The following is a 12959-nucleotide window of genomic DNA, read 5'->3' on the forward strand; positions in this document are numbered from 1 at the left end:
GGCATTGTTCACTATCCAGCATTCTGTTTGTTCGATGGTAAATTATTTTGAATGTATTTTTCTTCCTGCTTAGTTTGCTGATCACATCCATGGGCCACATCAAGCTGACTGACTTTGGCCTGTCCAAGATCGGCCTGATGAACATGACCACCAACCTGTATGAGGGACACATTGAGAAGGACACAAGGGAGTTTATAGACAAGCAGGTGAGCTCTCCATCTCTCTCTGTCCTCTCTCTCTTCATTTTTGCCTGAATTTTTTCTTTTTCTCTCACTTTTGTTTCTTATATTATTTTTCCTTGATCAGATCTTCTCCATCTCTCTCTCTCTCTCTCGCTCTCTCTCTCTCTCTCCTCATTCTGTTTACCTACCTGCCCTATACTCTTTTTATCGTCCAATGTCCATTCTTAAATCCTCCCTTCTTCTGGTTCTCTGTCCCAGGTGTGTGGTACTCCAGAGTACATAGCCCCAGAGGTGATCCTGAGGCAGGGCTATGGGAAGCCGGTGGACTGGTGGGCTATGGGAATCATCCTCTATGAGTTCCTGGTGGGCTGCGTGCCTTTCTTCGGGGACACGCCCGAACAGCTCTTCGGACAGGTGGTCAATGGTGAGAGTCATCTAATGAATGGGTAGCGTTAACCTGGTTAAATTAGAGTGAATGCTATTTTTTACAATTGTTTTAATTATTCACTTTGGTTTATCCACGCTTGGGTAACGTGGCTCTGACTGGTCAAATAGATCCAATAAATATGCACTACAGCGTTAGAAAAGATAGAGGGTGCACCTCTTATATTTTGCCATTGATTGCCACTGTTGCATGGTGCATGCTGTCAGTCTTTTTGAACCAAGCACACCCTCTAGCTTTTCTGACTCTGTGATAGGCACACAGTCCCAGGTGTCTTTCAAACGTCTAGTCACCAATGTCAAGAATAACTTCTCGTCACCAATGTCACAGTTCCCAACTACCAGTCTGTTTGAATGATTGCCAAATGTTTCATGTTGTATTGTGTGTAATTCAGATGAAATTGTATTCCAAAATGTGTGTATTTCACAGATGACATTATCTGGCCTAAAGGGGAGGACACCCTGCCTGCTGATGCCCAGGACCTGATCACCAGGCTGCTGAGACAAAGCCCCCTAGACCGCCTCGGGACTGGTGGGTGGCTTCTTTATTGCCTTAATAAAAACACATGTATTTATTTATTTTGGGTATGATGTCAGGACAGTATTATGTTAGGACACTTTTGAAGTATCTGAGTATCTGATTGAACAAGTCACTTCTTGAATACTTTTTTGACACCTTTGAAGAAGTTGTCACAAGATCGTTAGGGACATGACCAATATCATTACCACAGATCAATAAATACACACAATACTATATTCTTCACTGAAATGGTTCAATGTCATAATAGTTGTTTTAATCACCAAGATGGTTTAATGAGATTGATCAAATATGCACCACCTAAAGTGATGTGTGTTTGACTACACTGAGTATATTAATCATAAAGAACACCTGCTCTATTCATGACATAGACTGATCATGCGAATCCAGGTGAAGGCTATGATCCCTTATTGATGTCACTTGTTAAATCCACTTAATTGAAGTGCCTTTTAATGGGGTATGGTAGTAGGTGCCAGCCGCACCGGTTTGAGTGCGTCAAGAACTGCAACGCTGCTGGGTTTTTCACGCTCAACAGTTTCCCATGTGTATTAAGAATGGTCCACCACCCAAAGGACATCCAGCCAACTTGACACGACTGTGGGAAACATTGGAGTCAACATGGGCCAGCATCCCTGTGGAACGCTTTTGATACCTTGTAGAGTCCATGCCCCGACGAATTGAGGCTGTTCTGAGGGCAAAAGAGGAGGGTGCAACTGAATATTAGGAAGGTGTTCCTAATGTTTGGTATATTCAGTTGATCATATAGATGAATAGTTTGATCAAATAAATGATACAATCATGTATCCCCATGTTATTCCCAGGGGGAACACCAGAGGTCAAGATGCACATGTTCTTTGTGGGTCTGGACTGGAACGGACTGTTACGACAGAAAGCTGAGTTTATCCCCCAACTGGAGACTGAGGACGACACCAGCTACTTTGACAGTAGGTGGCGACCTTTACCACTCTCATTGGGAGTATTTTAAATGTGGTTGTGTACTGAAGTTAGAAGTTGGTCCTAACCTCAGATCTAGGGTCAGAATTCCTTACCCGCCAGCCAAATCTTAATCATATGGGGGTGATAAAATATCTGACCCAGGGTCAGGGGTTAGGGCCAATTTAACCTAATCTGTGTAGTAGTATACTGCTGCTCTGTTCTTGACTTGTACTTAGGGTATATTACTGGTACCTTTCGAAGTTTACCAGTAAACTACTGGAATATTTAGAAATGTTATGGAATTTTCATAACATAATAAAATATATAAATTAAGATTTTAAATAATAAAATATGATGATTTTAAAATAGAATGACTAAGCTGTAAAACAGTACCCTAAATATAACCCATCAATTTAGTGAATATCGTTTGTGTTTAATATGAGTTTCAGCATTAAATATCCTTTTATATTTTTTACACGCTTTTGTTTATTTTACTATGTCAATATGTCTGTTGTAAATGCTTTGGCGCCAAACTGGTCGCAGTTGTGAAAAAAGTCAATTGTTGGAAGAGTTGCAGAGTTAATTGAAAATGTCATCGTTTTTAATTTAGGCTATTTTCTCTTGAACCATAGGGTATATCATCTTGAAACTCATGGACAATATGGACACAGATGAAGATTTATTTTCTATTTTCTATTAATAATAATGGGGCGGCAGGTAGCTTAGTGGTTAAGAGCGTTGTGCCAGTAACCGAAAGGTCGCTGGTTCTAATCCCCGAGCCGACTAGGTGAAAAATCTGTCGATGTACCCTTGAGCAAGGCACTTAACCCTAATTGCTCCTGTAAGTCGCTCTGGATAAGAGTGTCTGCTAAATGACGTAAATGTAAATGTAATACATTTAAAAAAGTTATTCAAGTATAAATTACCAAAGTTACCATAGATTGCCATAGAGTACCTGTTAATTACCAAAGTAAAAAAAAATTCTGGTAACTTTTGTAAATTACCGGTAGTTTTGCAACCCTACTTGTACTAATGTGTGTCTGTGTTACTTTTCAGCCCGGTCTGAGCGGTACAGCCACCTGGATTCTGAAGATGATGATGATGATGATGATGAGACCTGTGACGAAGATACGTCCCTGGAGCTCAAGCAGTTCTCCTCTGTGGCACATCGCTTTAGCAAGGTGGGAAATGACCCAACATTTATTCATATCGTTCAATGTAGTCTTTTCCTAACATACACTCAGTGGCCAGTTTATTAGGCACACCCATCTAGTACCGGGTCGGACCATTTGCCTCCAGAACAACCTGAATTCTTCGGGGCATGGTGTTCAATCGTTGCTCAATTGGTATCAAGGGACACATCCTGCCAGGAAAACATTCCCCACACCAGTACACCACCGCCACCAGCCTGTACCATTGACACCAGGCAGGATGGACTCATGCTGCTTGCTCCAAATCCTGACTGCCATCAGCATGACGCAACAGGAACCGTCAAAAAATTTTCCACTCCTCAATTGTCCAGTGTTGGTGATGGCGTGCCTACTGGAGCAGCTTCTTCTTGTTTTTAGCTGATAGGAGTGGAACCCAGTGTGGTCAGCTGCAACAGCCCATCCGTGACGAAGAATCAACGAGTTGTGCGTTCCGAGATGCTGTTCTGCACACCGCTGTTGTACTGCGCCGTTATTTGTCTGTTTGTTGCACCATTCTCTGTAAACCCTAGACACTGTCGTGCGTGAAATTCCCTGTTCTATGTGCGCTATTTCTATCTTTTCCGTTCTTAAGTTTTGATTTTGCGTCTTTTACTTTCGGATTTGTACACCAGCTTCTAACTGAAAATACAATATTTTTGGTCATTGAAAGGATATTTCATAGCGATTTAGATGGTACAATGATTCTCTACATCAGGGTTCTCCAACCCTGCTCCTGGAGCGCTACCCTCCTGTAGGTTTTCGCTCCAACCCCAGTTGTAACTAACCTGGTTCAGTTTATCAACCAGCTAATTATTAAATCAAATCAAATCAAATCAAATTTTATTGGTCACATGCGCCGAATACAACAGGTGCAGACATTACAGTGAAATGCTTACTTACAGCCCTTAACCAACAGTGCATTTATTTTAAACAAAAAAAGTAAGAATAAAACAACAACAAAAAAAGTGTTGAGAAAAAAAGAGCAGAAGTAAAATAAAGTGACAGTAGGGAGGCTATATATACAGGGGGGTACTGTTGCAGAGTCAATGTGCGGGGGCACCGGCTAGTTGAGGTAGTTGAGGTAATATGTACATGTGGGTAGAGTTAAAGTGACTATGCATAAATACTTAACAGAGTAGCAGCAGCGTAAAAAGGATGGGGGGGGGGGGCAGTGCAAATAGTCCGGGTAGCCATGATTAGCTGTTCAGGAGTCTTATGGCTTGGGGGTAGAAGCTGTTGAGAAGTCTTTTGGACCTAGACTTGGCACTCCGGGTACCGCTTGCCGTGCGGTAGCAGAGAGAACAGTCTATGACTAGGGTGGCTGGAGTCTTTGACAATTTTGAGGGCCTTCCTCTGACACCGCCTGGTATAGAGGTCCTGGATGGCAGGAAGCTTTGCCCCAGTGATGTACTGGGCCGAACGCACTACCCTCTGTAGTGCCTTGCGGTCGGAGGCCAAGCAGTTGCCATACCAGGCGGTGATGCAACCAGTCAGGATGCTCTCGATGGTGCAGCTGTATACTTTTTTGAGGATCTGAGGACCCATGCCAAATCTTTTTAGTCTCCTGAGGGGGAATAGGCTTTGTCGTGCCCTCTTCACGACTGTCTTGGTGTGTTTGGACCATGATAGTTCGTTGGTGATGTGGACACCAAGGAACTTGAAGCTCTCAACCTGTTCCACTACAGCCCCGTCGATGAGAATGGGGGCGTGCTCAGTCCTCTTTTTTTTCCTGTAGTCCACAATCATCTCCTTTGTCTTGGTCACGTTGAGGGAGAGGTTGTCGTTATTAGAATCCGGTGTGCCAGATTAGGGTTGGAGTGAAAACCTACAGGACGGTAGCTCTCCAGGAACAGGGTTAGAGAGCTTGTTTTGTCAAATAAACTGAAATTAGACCTAACTATAGTCATTTTAGCAAGCAGGAAATACCGGAGCGATTTCTGCATATTGCACCCTTAAAAAGCATGCTTGTCATTTCACAAAGCTTTTTTGTGACCTTTTCTCTGACCCCTGACCTCGTTGAGACCTTTCTCTGACCTCTTTGTGCCCCCCAGGTGTATAGCAGCACAGAGCACCTGTCCACATCCACGCCATCCAATCAGAGCCTGTCGTCGTCGGACCGCAGCCACAGTGAGGAGAAGGAGGAGAGGTGGGAGGGGAGGGGTGTCCTCTCCCCAGGAGAGGGACACAAACATGTGGCCAGTGGGGACCGGAGGATGGAGGGCCACAGAGGAAGGTGAGAGACAGAGAAAGGGCCTCAGACTACACTATGTTTGGTGTGTACTTGTGGGACTAGTCTAGCTCTAGTGGAAACATCGACAAAATTAATTAAACTCTGCTACATTTGCCTTTTATACACTTAGAAAAAAGGGTTCCAAAATGGTTCTTCGGCTGCCCCCCTTTCCACAGAGGGTTCTACATGGAACCCAAAAGGGTTCTACCTGGAACTAAAAACGATTCTACCTGGAACCAAAAGGGTTCTACCTGGAACCAAAAATGGTTCTTCAAAGGGTTCTCCTATGGGGATAGCCGAAGAACCCTTTTAGATTCTAGATAGCACCTTTTTTTCTAAGAGTGTATGGGTATAAGGGAGAAATCACACTCAAATCCAACAATTGAAAACATGCACACATTTTAAAGTTAAATATGAATTAGCGGGTAGAAAGAGTCGTTCTTCCATTCATTGTAGCATAACCAGATCACAATGACCCTGTCTCTGTAAGTGTGTCTGGTCTTGTCCTGTCCTTGTTAACTTGATTCTGTTCTCCTCCCCTCTTGTCCACTAGCCTGCGTCCCAGGGCCTCCTCCAGTTTGTCCCAGTCAGAGAGGAGTGCCAGTCCGCTGGTGATGAACAGCACCCAGAGCCTGGACACCATGCCACGCTTCGCCATCGCAGCTGAGGAAGAGGGTGAGTTTAGACTGCACTGGTTCACACACACAAATATTTTTAGGCCTACACACACAGACACACTGTCATATACGTCAAGTAAACACCCACAAAGATATTGTGTGTATATATACACACACAGGCTATTTGTACTGGGCTTACATTACTAAAAGAGAAGAATGCCCACGCTCTAGCGTGCACTGTTAGACATTCACTGACCACCCGCCCCCTCTCTCTCCCTCTTTCACTCCTCTATCAGATGGCGTAGTGTCCAACTTGCGGCGTATCCGTCTTCGTAGTAACAGCACAGGCACGCGGCCCTCCTACAGGCGAGGGGCGTCCCGCCGCATCGGGCACCAGCTGGACACCCCTGAGAAGCTCAGGCCCCCGGCGGGCTGCAAGGTCCCCAAGTCAGCCTCCATCTCGGGCCTGTCCCTTATCATCACCCCAGGTAAATTAAACTACCGGAGCTAGCTAGCTTGTACCAGTATACTCAGACGTTAAGAGAGGTCAGTTTCAAACTGTACCCTATTCCCGGTAACATACATCGCTTCATAGAACATACATTTCTATGGATTGTTTTTGGCCAGAGCTATGGCTAAAAGCTGTATTTTATATGGGCCAAGCATTTGAGATGCAGCCACTGACTCTAACACATATTCAGAGGTTAGCATAATGCTAACAACAACACTGTATTGTGTATGTAGCCTACAATGCCCTGTAGCCTCTATGATTGATATGCTTGTTCCGACTTATACTTTGTTAAATTCCCCAAGAAATTCCTCAGTCCTAACATGTGTTCTCTCTCCATACCCCCAGACACCACGGACGGTCTCCCCAGCAGCCCCAAGTCATCGCTGTCCCTATCCTCCAACCCCTCGTCCCGGGACTCGTCCCCCAGCCGGGGAGACCTGTCCCTCAGCATCACCAGCCTTCGCCCCCCCATGGTCATCCACAGCTCTGGGAAGAGGTTCGGTTTCGCCCTGCGCGCCATCCGCGTCTACATGGGTGACTTGGACGTCTACACCGTGCACCACATGGTCTGGGTAAGTGTTCCTACCACAGAATTAAATAGATCACTAGACAACATGACTACAGGATGGCCATCTTGGTCAGGGACATTTTTATGGCACAGGCCACTCAAGTATGCATCTCTATGGTTCCTAGTACTGCTGCAGTCACGCTTTACACTTAACGTATTGGGACTTGGTTTTATTGTCTGGTTGATCTATCTGTGATTGGTTTGTGTTGTTTAGTTATTTCATTATGTGTCATAGTTGTTTATAACAACAAATACCAAATATCTGGCTGGTTTTAATCCACAGGGATTATTGTTAGTTCGGGTGCCAGTTTGTTAGTTTATTCTTTAGCCAACATGTTATTTCGTCTTGTTGTACATTTAGTTTCTGAAAGCATTGATAAATGTCAAAGCAGGGTTACATTCTGATTGGTTGTTCTTCATGTGTTCCTGTAGTGTGTGGAGGAGGGCACTCCGGCCCACGAGGTGGGCCTTAGGGCTGGTGACCTCATCACCCACGTGAACGGGGAGTCGGTCCAGGGGCTGGTGCACACTGAGGTGGTGGAGCTGCTTCTCAAGGTGAGACCAACTGGAAGAGGACCATCACTCTCTCCTAATACTTTCTTCCTTTCCTTTGTTTGGTCTCTCTCTGTCTCTCTGTATGTCTGTCTGTCTGTCTCTCTCTGTCTCTCTGTCTGTATGTCTCTCTCTCTCTGTCTCTCTGTCTCTCTCTCTCTCCCCCTCTCCCTTTCTCTCTCTCTCCCTTTCTTTCTCTCTCTCGTTCCCCCTCTCTCTCGTTCCCCCTCTTTCTCTCTCCCATCTCTCTCTCCCCTCTCTCTCCCCCTCTTTCTCTCTCCCATCTCTCTCTCCCTCTCGCTCCCCCTCTCTCTCCCCCTCTCTCTCTCCCTCTCTCCCCCTCTCTCTCCCTCTCTCTCCCTCTCTCTCTCGCTCCCTCTCGCTCTCTCTCCCCCTCCCCCCTCGCTCACTCTCCCCCCTCTCGCTCTCTCTCCCCCTCTCGCTCTCTCTCTCCCTCTCTCTCTCTCTCTCCCCCTCTCTCTCCCCCTCGCTCTCTCTCCCCCCTCTCTCTCCCTATCTTTCTCGCTCTCTCTCCCCCTCTCCCCCCTCTCTCTCTCCCTCTCTCTCCCCTCTCCCTCTCTCTCCCCCCTCTCTCTCTCCCCCTTCTCTCTCTCTCTCCCCCTTCTCTCTCTCGCTCCCCCCTCTCTCTCTCTCCCCTCTCTCTCTCCCCTCTCTCTCCCTCTCTCTCTCTCTCTCCCTCTCTCTCTCCCCTCTCCCCCTTCTCTCTCCCCCTCTCCCCTTTCTCTCTCCCCCTCTCCCCCTTTCTCTCTCCCCCTCTCCCCCCTCTCTCTCTCTCTCTCTCTCTCTCTCCCCCTCTCTCTCTCCCTCTCTCTCTCTCTCTCCCCCTCTCTCTCCCCTCTCTCTCCCTCTCTCTCTCTCTCTCTCTCTCTCTCTCTCTCCCTCTCCCCCTTCTCTCTCTCTCCCCATCTCTCTCTCTTTCTCCCCCCTTCCCTTTTTCCTACCTTCTGAAATAAACAGTATGACTACATTTTGTCCACAAAAACAAACAAAAAAGAAACAAGGAAGGATATAGCTCGTTAATGTTTCAGCACAAGGCCTTTCTCAAGACCAGTCTCCCTAAAAAGAAACCCCAAGAAATTCTTCAGTCCTTATATTGCCCCTGTCCATATTAACCCCATTGCAGTCGTCCCAGTCCTTTTACCTGTGCAATCCTGTTACAAATCAGTGATCACAGTTCTATAAGCAGGAAATATATATTCCATATGCATTCTCTAGCCTACATATCCTACATAGAACATTTGGTGCCCAGTAAACCAATAGCCGTTCTATTCACAGAGTGGCAACAAGGTGACGCTGCAGACCACGGCCCTGGAGAACACCTCCATCAAGGTGGGCCCAGCCAGGAAGACCAGCTACAAGAGCAAGATGGCTCGACGCAGCAAGAAGAGCAAGAGGAAGGACGGCCAGGAAGGGTAAGAGTAGAACATTGCAAGGCTCTCCATTATATGAGGAGCAGTTATTCCAGTCATCACTACCAATGTGTATCATCTGCTATCTGGGTGTCATGGCAGATAAGACAAAAAGCCCTCCTCTATTGGGTGCCGTTTGTACAAACATAGCCATGTTTTGCATTCACATAATCATATATCAGAGTATTATAAAAATCATCTAATACCCAATCGGCCTAGTAACCGATTGCTGAAACCCTGTATACCCACAGCATTTACAGTGCATTCGGGAAGTATTCAGACCCCTTAACTTGTTCCACATTTTGTTACGTTACAGCTTTATTCTAAAATGTATTAAATTGTTTTTTGTTTTTTACTCATCAATCTACACACAATACCCCGTAATGACAAAGTGAAAACAGGTTTTTAGATATTTTTTATATCTAAAAATAAATAAAAAAACAGATATCACATTTACATAAGCATTCAGACCCTTTACTCAGTACTTTGTTGAAGCACCTTTGGGAGCGATTACAGCCTCAAGTCTTCTTGGGTATGACTCTACAAAGTTGGCACACCTGTATTTGGGGAGTTTCTCCCGTTCTTCTCTGCAGATCCTCTCAAGCTCTGTCAGGTTGGATGGGGAGTGTCGCTGCACAGCTATTTTCAGGTCTCTCCAGAGATGTTCGATCTGGTTCAAGTCCAGGCTCTGGTTGGGCCACTCAAGGACATTCAGAGACTTGTCCCAAAGCCACACCTGCATTGTCTTGGCTGTGTGCTTAGGGTCGTGGTCCTGTTGGAAGGTGAACCTTCGCCCCAGTCTGAGGTCCTGAGCGCTCTGGAGCAGGTTTTCATCAAGGATCTCTCTGTACTTTGCTCCGTTCATCTTTCCCTCGATTTTGGCTAGTCTCCCAGTCCCTGCCGCTGAAAAACATCCCCACAGCACGATGCTGCCACCACCATGATTCACCATAGGGATGGTGCCAGGTTTCCTCCAGACGTGACGCTTGGCATTTAGGCCAAAGAGTTCAATCTTGGTTTCATAAGACCAAATAATCTTGTTTCTCGTGGTCTGAGAGTCCTTTTAGGTGGCTTTTGGCAAACTCCAAACGGGCTGTCATGTGCCTTTTACTGAGGAGTGGCTTCCGTCTAGCCACTCTACCATAAAGGCCTGATTGGTGGAGTGCTGCAGAGATGGTTGTCCTTCTGGAAGATTCTCCCATCTCCACAGAGGAACTCTGGAGCTCTGTCAGAGTGACCATCGGGTTCTTGGTCACCTCCCTGACCAAGGCCCTTCTCCCCCGATTGCTCAGTTTGGCCGAGCAGCCAGCTCTAGGAAGAGTCTTGGTGGTTCCAAACTTCTTCCATTTAAGAATGGATGGAGGCCACTGTGTTCTTGGGGACCTTCAATGCTGCAGACATTTTTTGGTACCCTTCCCCAGATCTGTGCCTCGACACAATCCTGTCTCGGAGCTCTACGGACAATTCCTTCGACCTCATGGCTTGGTTTTTGCTCTGACATGCACTGTCAACTGTGGGACCTTATACAGTGAGGGAAAAAAGTATTTGATCCCCTGCTGATTTTGTATGTTTGCCCACTGACAAAGACATGATCAGTCTATAATTTTAATGGTAGGTTTATTTGAACAGTGAGAGGCAGAATAACAACAAAATAATCCAGAAAAACGCATGTCAAAAATGTTATGAATTGATTTGCATTTTAATGAGGGAAATAAGTATTTGACCCCTCTGCAAAACATGACTTAGTACTTGGTGGCAAAACCCTTGTTGGCAATCACAGAGGTCAGACGTTTCTTGTAGTTGGCCACCAGGTTTGCACACATCTCGGGGGATTTTGTTCCACTCCTCTTTGCAGATCTTCTCCAAGTCATTAAGGTTTCGAGGCTGACGTTTGGCAACTCGAACCTTCAGCTCCCTCCACAGATTTTCTATGGGATTCAGGTCTGGAGACTGGCTAGGCCACTGCAGGACCTTAATGTGCTTCTTCTTGAGCCACTCCTTTGTTGCCTTGGCCGTGTGTTTTGGATCATTGTCATGCTGGAATACCCATCCACGGCCCATTTTCAATGCCCTGGCTGAGGGAAAGAGGTTCTCACCCAAGATTTGATGGTACATGGCCCTGTCCATCGTCCCTTTGATGCGGTGAAGTTGTCCTGTCCCCTTAGCATGTTTCCACCTCCATGTTTGACGGTGGGGATGGTGTTCTTGGGGTCATAGGCAGCATTCCTCCTCCACCAAACACGGCGAGTTGAGTTGATGCCAAAGAGCTCGATTTTGGTCTCATCTGACCACAACACTTTTACCTAGTTCTCCTCTGAATCATTCAGATGTTCATTGGCAAACTTCAGACAGGCATGTATATGTGCTTTCTTGAGCAGGGGGACCTTGCGGGCGCTGCAGGATTTCAGTCCTTCACGGCGTAGTGTGTTACCAATTGTTTTCTTGGTGACTATGGTCCCAGCTGCCTTGAGATCATTGTCAAGATCCTCCCGTGTAGTTCTGGGCGGATTCCTCACCGTTCTCATGATCATTGCAACTCCACGAGGTGAGATCTTGCATGGAGCCCCAGGCCGAGGAAGATTGACAGTTCTTTTGTGTTTCTTCCATTTACAAATAATCACACCAACTGTTGTCACCTTCTCACCAAGCTGCTTGGCGATGGTCTTGTAGCCCATTCCAGCCTTGTGTAGGTCTACAATCTTGTCCTTGACATCCTTGGAGAGCTCTTTGGTCTTGGCCATGGTGGAGAGTTTGGAATCTGATTGATTGATTGCTTCTGTAGACAGGTGTCTTTTATACAGGTAACAAGCTGAGATTAGGAGCACTCCCTTTAAGAGTGTGCTCCTAATCTCAGCTCGTTGCCTGTATAAAAGACACCTGGGAGCCAGAAATCTTTCTGATTGAGAGGGGGTCAAATACTTACTTCCCTCATTAAAATGAAAATAAATTTATAACATTTTTGACATGCGTTCTTCTGGATTTTTTTGTTGTTATTCTGTTTCTCACTGTTCAAATAAACCTACCATTAAAATTATAGACTGATCATTTCTTTGTCAGTGGGCAAACGTACAAAATCAGCAGGGGATCAAATACTTTTTTCCCTCACTGTATAGACAGGTGTGTGCCTTTCCAAATCATGTCCAATCAATTGAATTTACCACAGGTGGACTCCAATCAAGTTGTAGAAACATTTCAAGGATGATCAATGGAAACATGATGCACCTGAGCTCAATTTCAAGTCTCATTGCAAAGGGTCTGAATACTTATGTAAATAAGGTATTTCTGTATTTTATATTCAATGCATTTGCCTAAATTTATAAAAACCTGTTTTCACTTTGTCATTATGCGGTATTGTGTGTAGATTGATTAGGATTTTTATTTATTTAATCCATTTTAGAATAAGGCTGTAACCTAACAAAATGTGGAAAATGTCAAGGGGTCAGAATACTTTCCGAAGGCACTTGAATCCCATTTCTCTCCTGTAGTAGACGACGTACCATCTGGAAGAAGCTGTCCAAGCACACCCCTCCTCCCATGCAGAGCAGTCGCAGTTTTTCCTCCGGCTTCCAACATTCAGTCTCCTCCAGTGACAGCCTGTCTGGCTCCCCCACCCAGAGCCTCTCGCCTGGGCCCTCCACACCCTGCCGCTCCCCCGCCCCCGACCAGTCTGGAGGTGAGTTGCTAGCTAGCCTCTTTATTGGATCGAAACTGGGCCACCATTTTGTGTCGTGCATAATTTTGTGTTTTTAGGTGGGCATTTGACA

The 12959-nt window shown here is 45.8% G+C and overlaps 1 protein-coding gene across 3 annotated transcripts in view; it reads left to right on the forward strand.

Annotated features, from left to right (window-relative positions):
- The window catches only part of LOC121581685 (microtubule-associated serine/threonine-protein kinase 3), a 68117-nt gene that overhangs the window by 51329 nt on the left and 3829 nt on the right, over positions 1–12959 (forward strand). For all 3 annotated transcript variants that reach the window (XM_045224680.1, XM_045224679.1, XM_045224681.1), the window contains 12 exons: positions 74–206; positions 441–606; positions 1054–1155; positions 1983–2105; positions 3154–3278; positions 5339–5520; positions 6071–6192; positions 6431–6622; positions 6991–7217; positions 7646–7768; positions 9062–9198; positions 12681–12868. In XM_045224680.1, the coding sequence (XP_045080615.1) occupies positions 74–206; positions 441–606; positions 1054–1155; positions 1983–2105; positions 3154–3278; positions 5339–5520; positions 6071–6192; positions 6431–6622; positions 6991–7217; positions 7646–7768; positions 9062–9198; positions 12681–12868 (1820 nt within the window). The remainder of the gene's footprint in view (positions 1–73; positions 207–440; positions 607–1053; positions 1156–1982; positions 2106–3153; positions 3279–5338; positions 5521–6070; positions 6193–6430; positions 6623–6990; positions 7218–7645; positions 7769–9061; positions 9199–12680; positions 12869–12959) is intronic.

The sequence above is a fragment of the Coregonus clupeaformis genome, chromosome 14 (genome assembly GCF_020615455.1).
Source record: "Coregonus clupeaformis isolate EN_2021a chromosome 14, ASM2061545v1, whole genome shotgun sequence".
Taxonomy (NCBI): Eukaryota; Metazoa; Chordata; class Actinopteri; order Salmoniformes; family Salmonidae; genus Coregonus; species Coregonus clupeaformis.